This window comes from Argentina silus, assembly GCF_951799395.1.
Source record: "Argentina silus genome assembly, chromosome: 10".
Classification (NCBI taxonomy): domain Eukaryota; kingdom Metazoa; phylum Chordata; class Actinopteri; order Argentiniformes; family Argentinidae; genus Argentina; species Argentina silus.
In genome coordinates, this window is record NC_139664.1 from 10,705,396 (window position 1) to 10,722,909 (window position 17,514).

The window sequence follows — 17,514 nt, forward strand, 5'->3', positions numbered from 1 at the left end:
CATAAAAAACAGGTCAAACTTGCTTACAGAGCTCCCATTACAAAATCAGTAACAAAACAACAAGACAGACACACTAAATGCTCCACACCTTGATGTCCCAGTTCACCACCATGTGACCGGTCAGTCTGCCGTCATACTGATGGTTGGGAGACAGGTCCAGACAGATCTGGTTCTTGAAGGCCTGATGCACATGCGTATGCGCGTACGCACACACACACACACACACACACACACACACACACATTTAATTGTATTTTTAATACTAACAAGAGTGCATTGTAACATTGATAGGAACCTGTTTTTTCCCCTCTATTTAAAAGGTACCTACCTGTGGAGTGTAGTAGAGGAGGAGCTTACAGTTGAGGTCTGACAGCTCTCCATCCGCTTTGAACAAAGACACGTGATTGGGGCCTGTACAGAAAGAGAAGAGTCAAAAGAAGAAGCTCCTCTGGTCTCGAGAAGTGCATAAGGTGCGTATCTCTGTGGCATGTTAGGGTGGAGAAGTGTATGGAGTGGAGTTAGGGTTATGGTTGAGTGTATACTTGCGTGTGTGTTGAGTGTATACTTGTGACAGGTAAGGTGGAGGGGTGTGTTGAGTGTATACTGTACCTGCAGCGTACAGGGCTCTAGTGTGTGCTGGCTGCAGGGCCTCATGACAGATAAAGGCGGTCCCCAGGAGGCCATCTAGAGAGGTTGGCGTGCCCCACTCAGTATCCTGCAGCCCTGCGTGGATGGTGTGTACGGGAGCATCACGCAAAGGCCCCCAACGACCCCCTGCAAAGGAGGCCGGGAAGGACTGGGAGCGTGTGAGGACGGTGGGGTGGGTGGGGAAGTCTAGCTCTGCCGAGGGGAGGGAGGGAGGAGGCAGGGTGGGAGAGGTGGTGGTGGTGGTGGTCCGGTGGCCTGCTGAGCCGATGCAGCAGGAGGTGAAGGGCTGGTTGGGGTGAGGAAGTGAAACAAGACACCAGAGAACGGTGTTACAATACCATAAATAGAACACGACTTTGTCATGACCATATTTACACTTCACTCCGAGTAATTCCTATTTCTGCTTTCCACGGTAAGCTGAGTCCTTTTCCCCATTTTGGTCTCTCACCTCATAGAGGGAAGGGAAGCGGAGCTGGGCTGTCTTGCACTGCTCTCCATCGATGTAGATGGTGACCAGGTTCTGACCGAAGGGACGACGACCTGGAATGTGCACTATATCTATAGAGTGCTAGAGAGAAGAGAAAGACTTTACTCTGTAAAATATACTTGTCCACAATTGGCCTGCTAGATATGTCAGCTAGAAACTATATCTGAAAACCCATTTCAGTCAGGACACCTACGTCGGTTTAATCATGTTTAATGAAAATGTTAGGACATTTAAGTTTGGCGTAATTGAATGGCTCCGCTCTGTATAGCTCCCTGCCTGAAATTAAACATAATAAAATAAAATAACATCAGCAGGGAGCCCATACTATCAACCCCCCCCCGTAGGTAGGTAAATACAGAGCGACCAAGTGGGTGGTGGCTGGGGCGGTGGGTGGGACGACCCAAACGAAAACACTGTTTAACCATGGTGAAGTGTTGCATATTCGCCTCTTTTAAGCCTTGTTTCTGAGACATGTGATGATGTTTTGCATACGTGTCAAGCTGTTCGACTTGAAGTTTCCGTAAGTTCAGGCGGAACACTTTATTAGCATACCCTCAATGGCAGTTATTATTCATTAGCAAAACCAGTGTTGTTTGAACATGCACATCACTGCGTCCTGCTCTTACCCAGCAACAGTCATTTAGTGGGTGGTCAGGCAGAGACACGGCCATGTAGTCTTTCTTAGTGCACACGGCCACCACCAGCACGCCCTCCATTGTGAAGAAGGCCTCCAGCCCAGTCCCACTCGCAGTAAAGAAGCTGGGGAAAGGGAAAGTAAAACAACATTAGCTAACCTAATTAGCTGTATGTCTGTTTAACTTCTCAACCGTGTGTTGTCAAAAGTCCCCTCTCTTTCAGATACTCTGATAGGCCCAGGCTGATACCTGTAGAGCTGTTTCCTGCGTGGGCCTTTGCCCATGCCACGAGATGTCCCTGGCCTGGAGGTGGGGGTGGTGGGGGTTGTGGGGCTGGAGAACTCAGAGTGGTGGGGAGGGAAGTCTGTGTTGAGGCAGAGCCAGGCGTGGAAAGCGAACCCGCTCCCCGGCCATCGCTGGATGGTGGGCACCATAATGCCCGCCATAGGGGGCGTGAGGTCAAAGTACTGCAAGGCGCTGTCACGGCCCTCCCTGGCAGCCATGGCAGAGAGCACCCTGATGATGCGGGGGCAGTAGGGGTGCATGACCGTCCCCGTCCCTCTGTCCACTCTGAGCAGCCGGAGCAGGCTCTTCAGCTCCCCGGGCCTCAGGCAGAGGGAGCCCAGGTCCTGCAGCAGGCCCAGGAGGGCGTCTGCACACTGCCTGTCCAGGCTCTGGGGCTGGGTCAGGATCTGGAGCAGAGCCCCCACCAGGCCAGCCTCCACAGCCACGGTACGGCAGGACAGGGAGCCCCCACACACGGTGGCCAGCCACTGGGCCACCAGCAGCTGCAGGTCCCTCTGGGCAGCCAGGTCAGGCAGCCACTGCAGCAGCAAGAGCAAGGGCTGGTCGTTGCTGATGCCCAGGTGGAGGGCATGGGCATGCTCGCCCTCTACCGCCTGGGGAGAGAGGGAGGGAGATGGACAGAGAGAGACAAAGGGGAGAGAGAGGATAGGTTTTTCATCAAGAATTGGTTTCCTGGACACAGATTAAGATTAATCCTAGACCAGAAAGCATCTTCAATGGAGATTTTCCATGGACAGTGTGATTTAGTCCAGGACTCGGCTTAATCCGTGTCCAGGAAACTGACCCCAAAAGCTCAGTATCATACAATGAGAGGCACTTATTAGAGAGAGAACAAATTCATGAAAGATTTCATGAATCACCTTCTCATACACTCAGCATTAGTATCCTTGAATGAGGAGTAAATGTGTGCTCTCCTCACCATGTTCATGAGCTCCTGAAGCAGCCGTTTGGTGGGCTGACCTTGACTCTTCAGCACATCAAACAGCTGGGAGTAGCCAATCCTCTCCTTGAAAACCTCCTGGTGGGGGAGCAGACAAAAATAGGCTAGGAAAGACTAATCCACAGAGAGAGTGAACAGCTTGGCACACTTCCACACAGCAGCAGGGAAAACAATGAGATTTCTCAGACAGAGTGAAAACAGCTTTCCTTTTCAGGCTTTTCTCGGTCTGCTACCGAAGATCTTTAGAACTGTCATTATTAGAATAAGAGTAACTACATACATGTAGCATGAGACAATGTTACAATGTTACTTGACAATGCTAAATGCTATGTTGAACATACAGTAGAAGTCCTTACCTTGGCGGAAGGGGAGTTACTCATGATGGCTGTGAGGACCCCCAGGGCGTGGACTGTGATGCTGTCTGTGCCTTTCTCCCAAACCTACACGGGGGGGCATAATAATGTGTGACACCCAAAACCTATACATGGGGACATGCTGAATAAACAGGTAATATCCCAGACCTACTCCAGGGGACATGTTTATATGAAACACAAAGAGGAAAGCAACCGATTCAAAAAGAACACACACAGGAAAACTTTGACCAAACTTTGACCAAACCTTTCATTAAAATGGTATGCTTTTTATCTCAAATTCATGGAAATGCTTTGGTCAAAGTTACGAAATATTTGTCAATGATTGACAGTTGCTGACATGCAAATAAAAACCAACACCCCAACAGAAAGGTGGTGAATGTATGTGACACCCAATCACAACCTACCATGGTCAACATGTAAATGTGGTACGCACACCAAAACCAAAAACACACTATACCCTTCACCACAAGAGCTGATCATACAATTAAACCACTAGATCTGAAAAGAACCACATGCATAAGGGATTTCCAAATGAGAGCCTTGAAACAGCAAGGGGATACATGCATGGAAAGACAAACCCCCACATGCACGCGTGCACACACACACGCACACACACACACACACACGCACACACAATGTGCACTTCTACCCTACTGCTGTCAAAAGGAAACTCAGCCTCTATCACTGAATATGGGGTGTCAGAATATGTCCTCTGCCAAGTCCAGATCAGAATGCTGGTCTGAGGCACTGGTGTGAGGTAAAGTATTTAATGTGCTCCAACTTGATACATCTTTTTATCTAAGTACTAGGAAATGATGTGGAAATATCAGTAGTCCAAGACATTTCACAATGTCAGACACTACATCCACCAAGATCTGAACATACTTGGATGCTGGCATGAAATCTTTTGCCAGAATGTGAGTGAATAATAAAGATAGAGGGAGTGAAAGAAAGAGGCAGAGAGGTAGATAGAGTGTGCACTCGTTCGCACTACAAAGCCACGTATAATTGAGCTACCTGCATCATTTACAAATGTATTGGCTGTCTAGACTTCCTGGTAAAGGCTTCCTGTTTAAAGAGCTCAGAGAGCGGAGCGAGGGGAGGGGGGAGGGGCTGAGTTTCCTGCCGACAGACCTGTGTTTCAACATCATGGGGAAAGTACCTGGTCCACTTCGACCTCTGTGAGTAAACGTGTGGTGAGGTCACACACACCCTCAAGCTCTGGCCTACACCTGCTGCTCTGATAGAGCTACAGGACGCACACACAGACACAGACAGATGGACAAACAAGACAGACAACAACGTCAGCTCCATCGGTAGAGAGAGGATACTACTACTTTTTTTTTCCTTGAATTTCGATTGTGGCAACTCCTCAGAGGGAGATGGGACGTAATGTTCCTGCTATAAAAACTGAATATCAGCAGTTAGATCAGCACACAGACACACCTTTATATTTCACACTGAGCAATAGGAGAACAACCTCAGTGAGGTGTATACATGTAGACAGACAGACGGACAGATGGAGGAGGCTGACCTTGCTGTTCTGGATGAGCCGGAGGATGTGCTCAAAGCAGTTGTTGTTGAGGAAGATGGCCTGCAGGACCGGCCTGTCAGAGCACTGCAGAATCTCAGGTACTGCAGCTGTAGAAGACAACGACCAAGGAAGGGTTTTCACATGTTGTGGTAGGAGCTAATAGAGCTGGGGTTGTACATTTTGGGGGGGTGTACATTTGTGCTAAGGCCTCTTACTCAGCATATGGCTCTGGAGGGTGATCAGGCTATCCTCCCAGCTCTGACCGTCTCCCTGCTCGCTCCCTATTGGACGGTTCCAATTGAGGACCTGGAAGTAGCCGTCCAACACAGTCCTGATCTCCACCTGTCGCTCTGCAGGGCTACTGGAGTGCAGGATGTGCACCATTGCAGTCAGGCACTGCAGGGTCAGCTGTAGCAGCCGGGGGTCCTTGGGCTCGGGGGAGACACGGCAGCACCAGGCTCGTAGAACAGACAACAGGTTCTCAACGGAGTGGGGGGTGATGGAGAGAAGGCCATTCTTCTGTACCGCAGAGATATGCACACTATTCACTATCACAATACATTAATGTAACACTACATCTACTCTGTTGACAGTCCTTTTGTGATGAAATGGACCAACATTTCAGTTTTCAACAGGTAAAGGGAACTGATCATAGCCTGGGACCACAACACATAAACACATAAATATTTCTGTTGAAAATGAGGTTTACTTTGCTGCCACTGATGACAGCCCCTTGGAAATGGACCAATCGGAGTGTGAGGAGCTCTGGGATCTGTTCGCTGTCCTGAAGGTTGTCTGTGAAAACATTGAAAAGCAACAAGTCACTAAAGCGAATTCTAATTATATGGCCATCACTCTGTACAGAATGAAAGTTTGGGCTAGTGGTTTGATAACGCATTGTATAAAACAATCGACACAAGACACTCTGATCTATCCTAACAAAATCTCATGGCTTCTGTTCAGCCCTAGTTGGGCAAGGCTATGCATCAATGTAATAGGTCTTACAATGTCACTAGTATTACACCATCCACATGACTTTCTCAATAGCATGTTGTTAAAAGCCACGTTGAGCTGTAGAATAACACACACTCTAATCTTGGATTTAACTTGTCCAGACAGAGGCTTTCCCCATGGTTTAGGGATTAGCACTATCAAATGGGATACTATAAGTAGAAGTGTTTAATGAACTAAGAGTCTTGAGAGAGAAAGAACTGCTAATTAGAAACCACATAATTAACTTTGGATCGAGACAGAACATATCGACTGGACTCATGCCCATTTCCTGTGTCTGTTATTTCTCCAAAGGGAGCAGTGGAGTTTTTAATAGAGTGGTTAAACCTGAGCAGTATTAGAGCACAGGCTTGGCATGGGAGGTCAGGAGACAACACTGGAATAAGTGGACAATAAGTATGGTATGAAAGTAGAGGAGCTGGACAGAGTGGTGCATTATGAATGCAATGGAAACAGTGCGGAGGAGGGTATATCTGGAATGTGGGTTGAGGGACAAAGAAGTGTGATGGGGGAGTTATGTCTCACCATGGAAGAGAGCTGGGAGCTCCTCTGGCAGGGATAGAGGGGAGAACTTATACTTGCTTCTCTCCAGCAGGCTCACCTCCTCCCTAAAATACATACAACGGGCGGGGTTATCAAACTCCTACTCACAACAAGCCCACACCCCAACAATACCAGCAGTTGTTTGGCTCTGATTATCACATTAGGCAACTGAACTGAGGACATTGGATGCCCGATATTAGTACTGTTGAGGGGAAACTTAGCTTAAACAACAAGACACCTGCATCCACTTAAGAGCAATGAGAAATTAGGTGTTTTCATGTTAACACACACACACACACACACACACACACACACACACACACACACACACCTAAGTCAAATTCCACCCCCACACATTCCAACAAGCGGTCTCCACCCCACTCCAAGCTTTTGGTAGGGCACACATGCACAAACACACTCACCCAGCCAGGCGTCTCCTCCATGTCTGATAAGGGTCAAAGAAACTTTCACACAACAGCAGCCCATACTGAACAACTGGCTGGAGGGATGACTGCTCTTCAGGCTGCTTTTTGATCTGAAAAACACACACACACACACACACACACACACACACACACACACACACACACACACACACACACACACACACACAAATTACATGACATCTACATTATCTACATTAAGACAATCACAAAGCAGATAATGAGAAATATTCAGTGACACATGACCCACTTGAACTAAGTAAACAACACTATTTGAGGCACTCTTCACGGACAACAAAAAAAACACATTCCTATGCACAATAACACATAAGACATAAGGTTAACCACACACACTTCTCATTAAAGATTCTCATTAAACCAGTTCTCTTTCTACTGGGTGTAACAATGTCATGTATACTTAAGGTTATGTCTGAGTATGCTCTCATCTCCAGACATCATCATTGCATTCTTGGCTGTGTTGGCAGTAAATATGCATGAGTGATATAGTGTAGTCCGTAAACCATCCTCCATCATCAATCATTGAAACAAACTAATTTGTAGCTTTAGGTTTACCAGGGTGGTGCCTTACCTGAGTCAAGCAGAAATTTAAAAGCTTAATTGTCTCAAAAACAAAGCCAGGGGTCTTGTCTGGGTCGATATTTTCCATATTCCTGGATAAACAGAGAAACTCAAGTCATTAAAATCCTCACAAATCTGTCTTATGATCTCCTAACTGGTATCTATCATCAGTCATGGTTCATGGCTCACCAAAAGGGTGACCAGAGGGTCATAAACATGGCTGGTCTGTGCAGCAGGTACAAACCAGATGGCTGCCTGCTGTTCATTATGAAGATGAATATGTGTGTGCTTCAACTACAGACAATAATGAGGACGATTATCCATTACTCTTCCTGCTAATGATGATGATGATGATACAGACGAAGAGTGCAGACCCTGGGCTTTACCTGCAGATGATGATGAAGAACTTGATGAGCAGCAGCGGGTGGGGTGTGCTGTTGTTGAGGTCGGCCCCTGAGAGGTGCAGGGCACTGTGCCATAGCTGGGTGCTGAGAAACACCAGAACATCCCGCGGGAGGAGGGGCACCTCCGCGCTACACTCCTCCAGCCTGAGAGAGGAGGACAAGTAGGAAAACGAGGAGAGATGGTGGTACTTTGTACGTTCTCAAGTGTAAACATGTGAAAATGGTGCCGGTAGTCTGCCTCTAGAGTTCACACGACTGACACAAACCACCTGTACCATGCAGCTGTTGGTATAATGTTGATAAATATAACCCACTCACCGGCGAGGCTCCAGGGACTGCACATCAATGAGCTTCTCAAAAGATGTCACAAACGCCTCCAGCCACTTCTGCAGGTAGCCCACATCTTTCTGCAGCAAGGGAGGAAGGGAGATATGAGTCTATAGATAAGGAAGTCCTTTGCCTCCAGTCATACAGTCACATGTGCAGCACTGGTGTGTACAACACAGGAAAAACATGTGCAAATGTTACACTCCCTCAAAAGACTCTACCCTGTGATTGATGTTTTTTCCCTCACCACAACGCCAGAAGGTTGTCCCTAAGCACACGAAGCAGCAGAGTGATATCACAGTCAGGAACTTATGAGTTCTAGCCTATTTAAAAAATAATAAGGCTATAAACAAAATAGAGATATGAAATCAAACACAATATCACTGGTGGACCACATTAGCCTTGTGCACCTTTTGTCCTTATTGTATTGCACAGACTATCAAGTCTCATTTTTATGACTTAATTGGTTTTCTTCTTCAGTTCAATCAAATTCTAGATGTACCAAAACATTAGAGTATCTATGACAATCATTAAAAGGTGATTTACGTGAGAGGTGACAAGACAGGGAAATATTTACATATCAGAGAGTTATACTGTAAGCTCTCACAATATCATAGTTCTTATCTGCTTATCGGTGCAACATGTCCTGCCACTCTCCCCTCATCACATCAACCTTATCCCATTTCACAGCCTCTTTTATTGGTGTCACTCATCAACCACAGCACCAGATACACAGAAGGCTCTCTACTATACTATACTATACAGGCTCTCTACTATACTATACAGGCTCTCTACTATACTATACAGGCTCTCTACTATACTATACAGGTTCTCTACTATACTATACAGGCTCTCTACTATACTATACAGGCTCTCTACTATACTATACAGGCTCTCTACTATACTATACAGGCTCTCTACTATTGCAGACTGACTCAGTGAGCTCCTCACTCTACTAACACCTTCCGCCGTCTAAAACACAGAGAAATGATTAGTAGGCTACCACAGATTGAGGTAAAAAAAAAAAAACTAACTAAGAGTTGTTTTCTTACCTTTCTCTAGCACTGTGACTGCTTGTGACACTTATTCTTATAGAAAGTCTTTAGATGTCTGTGATGCATAGTTGATTCACTTACTTGAGACAAATCTACTCATTTGTCACCCTGGATAAGAACATCTGCTACTGTAGATGACTAAAAATGTAAAACAGTTAATGTGCAACTGACATTTACTGTTCATATAATCTGGACACAACTAATAATGATGAACTCACTGTGTGAGAAAACTCACATGATTGGTGCATACAGTATACAAAGTCACAGAGGCATACAGTAGGCTACAGTATTGTCCATGTCAGTGAAGCCAATCTCAAGTAGACTAATGCCTTTTTCAATGGAACAGGAGGCGTAGGGTGTACAATACCCATAGTTCCCATAGGGGAGAGACTGACTCATGGCTCACAAATAAGCAAAAAATGAAGACACATGATATGACAATCCTTCAGTGACTTCCCATAAGCTCCCCTGCTACCAGTTAACAAATGAACCATGCATAGTCGATGCAGTCGCCCACAGGCTTTTAGAGGAAGTAGCCTACATTGTCAACAACAAGAAGCAACAGTATGACTCTAAGCACACTCCCAAACTGCTTCAGAGACACTTTATTAAAGCACCTTCTTTAAGAGCACGACTGATGATAGTTTAGCTTTGGAGAACTGTCTTTCAACTGTCTGCTATCATGTAAACGTACTGAAATTAATTTATTAAATAAATGCTCCAGTCAGTGTAACTGAACCTGAACATTACATCTAAAGTTTGATTTTCAAATCTATCTGGAATGAAGACATTACCAGTTGCCGTTCATTTGTGGTCCAGTCCATGTTTCATTGCATGTGGCTGGAGAGAGTGCAGGGTTTGGGTGAACCCAGTCTCAGGTGAGCCCTCCTGGATGGTCAGACAGTCCAGATCAGATCCACTGGATGCTTGAGACTCTCTCAGAATAGCACATCACTGCTAATACCAGCACTAGTGTCTGTCGCTCTCGCTCAGTCTCTCTACTATCAAACAACCAGGAAATGCCAAGTCACTTTAACTGAAACACATTTCCTCCATGCTCAAACTCAGCCTCCTCGTAGAGTCATAACCCCTTCCTCTTTTGGTCCTGCAGTTATTTGTGAACAGATAGTGAGGGCGGTAAGGGCTGGTAGCATCCTCCCACCACCACTGCATATACACAACACTAATTCTCAGTATGCTTTTGAAATAAAAAGAAGAATGAGTGCTTGAATGGTTAATACACACTGCTGCCCACTGGCCTCCAGATCACTGTTGGGTACAGTGTGTGACTGACTTGTACCTACTTGCATGATAGCGCATAACCAAATACTCATTTAAAAGTACAAACAGAATGCTAATGGTGCCCTCAAGTCCACATCTGTGATCTAAATTTAGCAATGGCTCTCTATAAATGGAGCCTATTGCATTCATTACAACTGACATCTGATCCTCTGTACCTGCTTCTACAACATGAGGATAGAGTTACCTATAAATAATCAGACTATTGTCACCCAAAGTCAAGATCATAATAAAGTCACTCATTATACAAATAGTAGCATGGAGAGCCATTTTCTCTAAACCTACATCGAGAACACCACAGAGTAAAGTGAAGTATTACAGATACCAAAAGTCCTAGACTGGACATATAGAAGGCTGATGGATGTCCATCTGACTTACTGTCGTAGTAGGGCTTCAGACTGGGCTATTCATATGATGATGCAATTTAAGAGCGACTAGGGAGCAGGTCCAAATTTACCATGTTTACTCTCCATATATTCATGAGAATCTACTCTTATGGGTAACAAAATGGTAATGCCATTTTCTGCATTTAAACTGATTTGAATTGACATAAAGATGATGACAAACTGATGATGAAACTGTTGCTTAATAATGTGACCACCATAGTATCAAATTGTTCTAAGGGCTCAACTGTGCAACAGTAAAGGAAGTAAAGGCATGAGGAAAGCAGGCGTAGGCCTTGCAACACTCAATAGTTTGAGACACAAGGCTGGTAATTGAATTAGTCATTTGATCAGATTGCTGGCTGCAGTTGGTTGCAATCAATGATGGCAAAGAAGATAATGAATTATTATGGACAAAGATACAAATCGGAACATGTTTAAGAACATTAACTTTGAAGTTATTGTGGGACTCCATATAGCTGACCATGCAAACAGCCTCAATTTCATATTTTCTTATACATGTGAAGCCAATGTTTCTTGTTGCTTTGAGCACACTGCATCTTATTTGGGCATATCTTTCAGATACTCAAATAGTGAGGACACTGTACATCAGGGACATAGTGTAGCAGCAAACACTAACCAACTGAATCAATGTCAAACTCAATCTTTCCTTCAGTTAGGTGCATCTCAACCATGGTAGTATCATAATACTGTGAAACCTGCACCCTACAGTATTGCATCACCCATCATTCTTACAAACATTTCCTTTATTTCAAGCTGAAGTAAAACCAGGAGCACTTCCTTAAATTAGTAATTAAAAGTCTGAATTCCACCTTGTGTCCAACATTTTACTTACACAGTTAAGGGAAATGAGAGTGCTTTGGTGTAAAAAGTAAGAAGTTAAAAAGAGGGAAATACCAAAAACAGAATCAATAGTCTGTATTTAGCATGTATTTCAAGCTTGATACCTGGCAATTCTTCCAAAAGCACCCCTTTTGTTTTTATGTCTAGTTCAACAGCTGAAAGTCCCCTAATCCTTAAATTGGTTTGATCATTATGAATCCATATACTGTAGTGTTTACCCATTCACATGGCTATTGACATTGCGATCAAAAGTTCCATGATATGTTTTCATTCCCATTGACTTATCATTGATCTCCCAAAATCCCTGGACTTTCTGCCAAGGTGGGCCCATGCAGCTGTGCTGCTCTCTGCTGCTTGACATTCTACTCCGCTCTGGCTTCCTGTGCCAGTGGAGGGGAAACAAAGAGCACTTTTGGTTTCCTGATTCAGCTCTCTGTTGGTAAACAGGCACGGGTGGCTGCATGTGGGATTGTAATTACAGGACTTGTGAAGGCCAGAAGCAGTTTGGGGGTGCAATGTCTTATCTCTCCTCAGAGGAATGCATGCATGTGAGCTAATATTACAATGCAAGGATTATGAAGGACATACCACTCAATACAGAGTGAGAAGACCTTAGTGCAGCACTGAGCTAGTCATCAATAAATGGCATGTATGGAACACATGCTCTCTTCAAATGGTCATGGTCAAATCAGAGAGGGAGGTTTCACAGCTGGGTGTGTGGATGACACTGAGCCTGTCACTGTGTTGCAGCTCCACCACACTACGGGCTGTCATTAACCGAATTAACAGTCACCCAACAACAAGTATGACAGACTAATTATATCCGTTTTCTCTGTCAGCTAGGCAGCGTACTGCTTCCTGGTTTACTTTCCCATAATTACACTTAATTGCCCAGAAAGGGCATTTTTCCATTTATCAATCCTGCCTAACCCCCATAGGCTGTGGAAGGGGTGACATAACTAGCTCTGGAGGCCAGAGACTTTTCAGCCAATCACTATGGATTGTTCAGTGTTGACAACATGAACTAAAAAGACATGTCCCCCATAGATCTGTATGAGCCATTATAAAGCAAAGCTCTAAAATAAAACCCTTATTTCTATGTTTCCCCTTGGTGCAAAAGACTTGCAATAACGTTTCAACCAGGGGTTCAATTTATTGTTCAATGTATGTGGTCCAATGACAGTTCCCGTTGGGAAGTTTGTAAAGCACACAACTTTCCCCATCTGACAGGATCTGACAAGTCTACTGTCTTCTCTCTTTCAGTCATCAAATCAGATTCTACTGTATATGTTCATACCTGTCGGGATAAGGATTTGCTGACGCCTTGAGATAGCTCAAACTATGTAGTCCTGAATTAAAGCCAATCAATCTGTTGTATTTCCTCCAAACCAAACACTCTGAGACATTTAACTGCATGCAAGGCCAGGTGCAGAGACTTGTATAGAGGACTGGTAGGCCTGTTGTGCTTTGACCATTTAAGTACTACATTTTAACATAACATGCTATTTCTCAAAGTCTTATACTGTATCCATTCCAATTTCTCTTGGACTAAACCAGTTTGTCTGAAAACACTATCATCATTTAGAATAGTATCTATGAACACACATACATTCCTGTACTATACTATAAGATATCAGTGGTTTTATGAAGCTATATATTTATGCAAGCTCTGAATCTGGTGTGATCTGCCAGTCTGAGATGGGTGTAACAAATTTCTTGCACAATCATAGGAAGCGCAGCTCCTCCATTACTGGCATGCCAGTGCAAGTTGTGTTTTTTATACCAGATACAGAGAGATGGTTGGGGCATGTGAACATTTTACAGACAATTGTTCTATGTAGAGAAGTCCACTACTGGTGAGTGCACATAGAATAGGTGCCTAACTGATTACAGTCATCCCAAATTCTGTGTAACCGTAAACGTGTTTACACTGAATTTAGCCTTGTTGACTGAAATATACTGAAATAGTTTTCTATGATGAGCTACTGTAGTGATGGGTGGATACATAATGGGTGTGTTTCTTTATGACTCAAACAAAGAGCTGGTTTCTTCTGACATTGGGTGATGCAAGGTTCATGTTTGGAGAAGCTCCAACAACAAAGCTCTCATGACAATATGGCTGACTGATGGCAGCTACTCTGTGATGTAAATTAATAACTGTCACATTTGAATACCACAAGAATGCAATTTAATCTAAGCTATTAGGATGGTTACCATATGTATAGTCTAAAACATGCCAACACTGAGATGAGAACTAAAGCATGGTAGATTAGTTGAGATATTATCAACAGCTAGTTGTATTTGTATTGTATGTGTGTGACAATACACTTCCTACAGAGAACAGGAGTGATACGGACATCTGTAGACAGATTAAAGATGATACTGTTGACACTAACTTGACTTACCGGTATTGAAAAAAAGATTTACAAGGCATAGAGTATTCAAAGACTATAGGAGGGGCAGGTAAGTGTTCAGAGAAATTGTTGTAGAACTGCATTGGCACCCTTTCAGCCCATTCACTGTGTCAAAAGTCAGGATAATTAGGATAACTGAAGAGCAAAATGTTGTGACATTTCTGAGGATGAAACCAAATTTAGGTCATATACAGCTAAGTCCCCTTGCTTTGAGTGCAGTTTTGTGCATTGTGCTTCGCTAGCCATCCTACACATGCAATTGTATTCTATTACCCTGAAAAACTGCACACTGCCATCATGTGTTAGTATTAAAACTCGAGACAGGACAAACACAGGCTGTGTTGTCAATCTGAGAGGTTAATGGGGAAAGGAAGTGGTTTGACGACGTCACAGTTGTCCTCCAGAACACCGAGAGACAGATCAGTAGGAAGTGGTTGGCCTCACTGAATGGGTAAATGGCTGTCATGACCAGATGCAAGTCAGACACACAACATTCATCTTAGCAGTGGAAGAACTGGGATATTGTGGAGATGTTTGGTGGCCTATAATTGCACTAGGCTGTCACACAGGACGTCATTTTTCTCTAAAACTCTTGCAAGAGAAATAAGTATATTTAAACATGGTTATAAATACAGCATCCAGTGAAGAGTTTACCAGCAAACAAAATTGACTTGCCTTGAAAAACATGATTTGAGTCATGGCTGGCAAGACTGGTGTTCCGGATATAATTCAGACAGTGGTACCCACTCTGCAGCCTATAACTACACAATCATAATATCACAATAAAAATGTGAAAAAAATGCATTGAAATTCTGACATTCACTCTGTAGCATTTAGTGGACCAGAAAGGAGGCTGAGGAGGGAGTACCGCTCCGCTGTCATATGCTTGCTGAAACAGGTCAGTAGAACAGGTCCATCAGTCAGCTTTGAATCCATCCCTGTTTAACCCAACAACACCAGCCTCACGCCATGAGGTACTGTAGAGAGGAGAGTGTTGCATGTTCCAGCCACATGTACTAATTGAGTTGTGTGGAGTAAAAGACTTACCAGGTCTGGACTCTAACCAATTGGTAGAATTGTAAGGCTACCACTATGGTTTGAAAAAAATACTTTATGTCAAGCTCTCATTGAGTTTTCCTTAGGCATGGAAGCAGCTTGAAAATCTATTGAATAATTAATAATTAAATTAAATTAATAATTAAATTAATTATTTATAAATTACCCGGCAATCTGTTGTCTTAAATAAAATTGGATTCTGACATTCCATGTATGCAAATGTAACTTTTTATCCTGACCTCAAGTAGCCTACACACATTGCTCTGACATCCTGATGAACATACTGTAGCACCTGCTACTTCCCGTTTCCATGGCAGCCTGCAAGAGAAAACTCTGGCGCGCAGTGAGGATGAATGATTGACCATCAGTGAGTCACACACACTCACATTTTATAGAACAAACGTATTTAGACCATTGTATAAAAAAAGACAATTAAGTCTACAAAATGTTTCCGTGTCTCATAGTTCCAGACCACTAGAGGGTGTGTCAGCAGCCAATTTTCCTGGAAATTGCTAGTTTTGTTGCAAAAAATTGTTCACAAGCACGTGCAGGTGATATAGCTCGTAGTAAAGTACGAGCTATATCACCTGTTTGAGAAAACCAGGAAAATATTTGCAGACACTGCTTAAGAGTTGCAAAACATCAATGCGAGAGGCTTGTAAAAAGTCGGAAGAACATTCAGGAAGTATACACCTGACCATTGCATATGGCAGCAGGTACAATCGACCTCTCCTAGTTCCTATACTGAGTTGAGTCACAAAAGTATCACACATCATCTGTACATGCATGCTATCGTCGAGCACGGAGGGTTTTCTACATGTAATTGCTGATTAAATTGTAACGCGGCCTCCGATAACCCACGCTAATAGATCATGCTTTTTATGAATCCTAAATACTTCCTCATACTAGCCAATTCCGCCGACTGCTGTAACAACACGCATTGACATATAGTTGACAAAAGCACTATATGCACCCCTGGTTAAGCTTTATACCTTTTAAAAGATGTTCAAGCAAAAGAGAATCCAGAATCATCAACAGGTGTCGGTTTTTTCCCATCGTTTGACTCACCTTGGTGTAATACAACATCCACAGCTCATACAACCTTTCCTTCGATGCCATTCCCTCCGCCCTTCTGGGTATATTCCCGTGGTTTTATTAGAAATTAACTTTTACATTTGTTTACTGTGGGTTTGCTTCCAGATGAGACGCGACATTGGTCTCGTGTACCATATTCGCAATACAGCAGTACAGTATAGGCTATCAAAGTATGACATTTAAGACATTTAAAAGTTATCCAAATGAATATGAAAAATATAGCAAAAAAACTGCATTGGAAATTATGTCCAGAGCCAAAGAAACACCTATGTCCGCATAGAGTGTATTGATTAGTCTACGATCCCAAAGAGGAGTTCCAACTTCCCACGGCCACGGCTTTCACAATTCATGAGCCACCTCCTCCCATGTGGCTACAATAAGGTATGTGGACGCGACCGAATGTTGCTTCTATACGATGTTCTGCAGTCTCCAAAAATGTACTTGTTGCAATCGAGAATTCTTCTGGCTGTACTCGACAGGGAAAGCGTACTGTACAGTAAGACTGTGGACAGGTAATATTCTTAAAGACACATCCACCCTTTAAATAAGCTCTCATGGGAGTTCAGTAAAAAAAAAAAAAAAAAACATGTTGATGAAAAGTGTATGGCAAAAGTGTATTTGAATAACAACAATTAGACTAGAAAAAAATCATAAGTCAAAGAACATCACATAGCCATCAATAAAGGGAATCTTGTGCAGACTGAACAGACATGCAATGTGGAAACGGACACTACCGTGACTGTGCCAAATCTTCCCAAATGATTTGTCCTAGTTACTCAAATCATCTGATCATTAAGATCTTTAACGAAACAGTTACAGTTGCAGACTATGTGTGTCTAGCTGTAACTCTTGCTCATGGCCAACACTTTGACTTCTCTGTAAACATCCCCATCCAAACTTATCCCTCCTCTTGTCAATGTTTATGTCTGTCAGAAGGAAATACAGTATACTAAAAACATAAAAGGGAAGGCAATCAAGCATTAAACAAATATAGTGCTGAGCCATGATCTGAAGTACATGTTTACTATGCATTTATACTGGACAGTGTTTATTGTTCTTTATAAGATTACCAAATTATGATAAAACTGCACCATATTCTCTCTGCTGCAGTCCATAA

At 43.5% G+C, this 17,514-nt stretch overlaps 1 protein-coding gene across 5 annotated transcripts in view; it reads right to left on the minus strand.

Annotated features, from left to right (window-relative positions):
* The window catches only part of nbeal2 (neurobeachin-like 2), a 34,512-nt gene extending 17,658 nt beyond the window's left edge, over positions 1 to 16,854 (minus strand). For 2 of the 5 annotated variants that reach the window (XM_083678254.1, XM_083678253.1), the window contains exons 1-18: positions 16,371 to 16,854; positions 8,223 to 8,311; positions 7,887 to 8,048; positions 7,511 to 7,592; positions 6,901 to 7,013; positions 6,461 to 6,543; positions 5,634 to 5,719; positions 5,140 to 5,443; positions 4,925 to 5,031; positions 4,553 to 4,639; positions 3,373 to 3,456; positions 2,996 to 3,094; positions 2,020 to 2,669; positions 1,762 to 1,894; positions 1,097 to 1,216; positions 610 to 934; positions 329 to 411; positions 89 to 181 (exon numbers count right to left, since the gene is read on the minus strand). In XM_083678254.1, coding sequence (XP_083534380.1) covers positions 89 to 181; positions 329 to 411; positions 610 to 934; positions 1,097 to 1,216; positions 1,762 to 1,894; positions 2,020 to 2,669; positions 2,996 to 3,094; positions 3,373 to 3,456; positions 4,553 to 4,639; positions 4,925 to 5,031; positions 5,140 to 5,443; positions 5,634 to 5,719; positions 6,461 to 6,543; positions 6,901 to 7,013; positions 7,511 to 7,592; positions 7,887 to 8,048; positions 8,223 to 8,311; positions 16,371 to 16,421 — 2,751 coding nt within the window. In that variant the 5' untranslated portion in view covers positions 16,422 to 16,854. Of the gene's footprint in view, positions 1 to 88; positions 182 to 328; positions 412 to 609; positions 935 to 1,096; positions 1,217 to 1,761; positions 1,895 to 2,019; positions 2,670 to 2,995; positions 3,095 to 3,372; positions 3,457 to 4,552; positions 4,640 to 4,924; positions 5,032 to 5,139; positions 5,444 to 5,633; positions 5,720 to 6,460; positions 6,544 to 6,900; positions 7,014 to 7,510; positions 7,593 to 7,886; positions 8,049 to 8,222; positions 8,312 to 10,080; positions 10,262 to 16,370 lie in introns of those variants that run through there. The other 3 variants (XM_083678257.1, XM_083678256.1, XM_083678255.1) reach the window with 2 other exon arrangements.
* Positions 16,855 to 17,514: the final 660 nt, after the last annotated feature.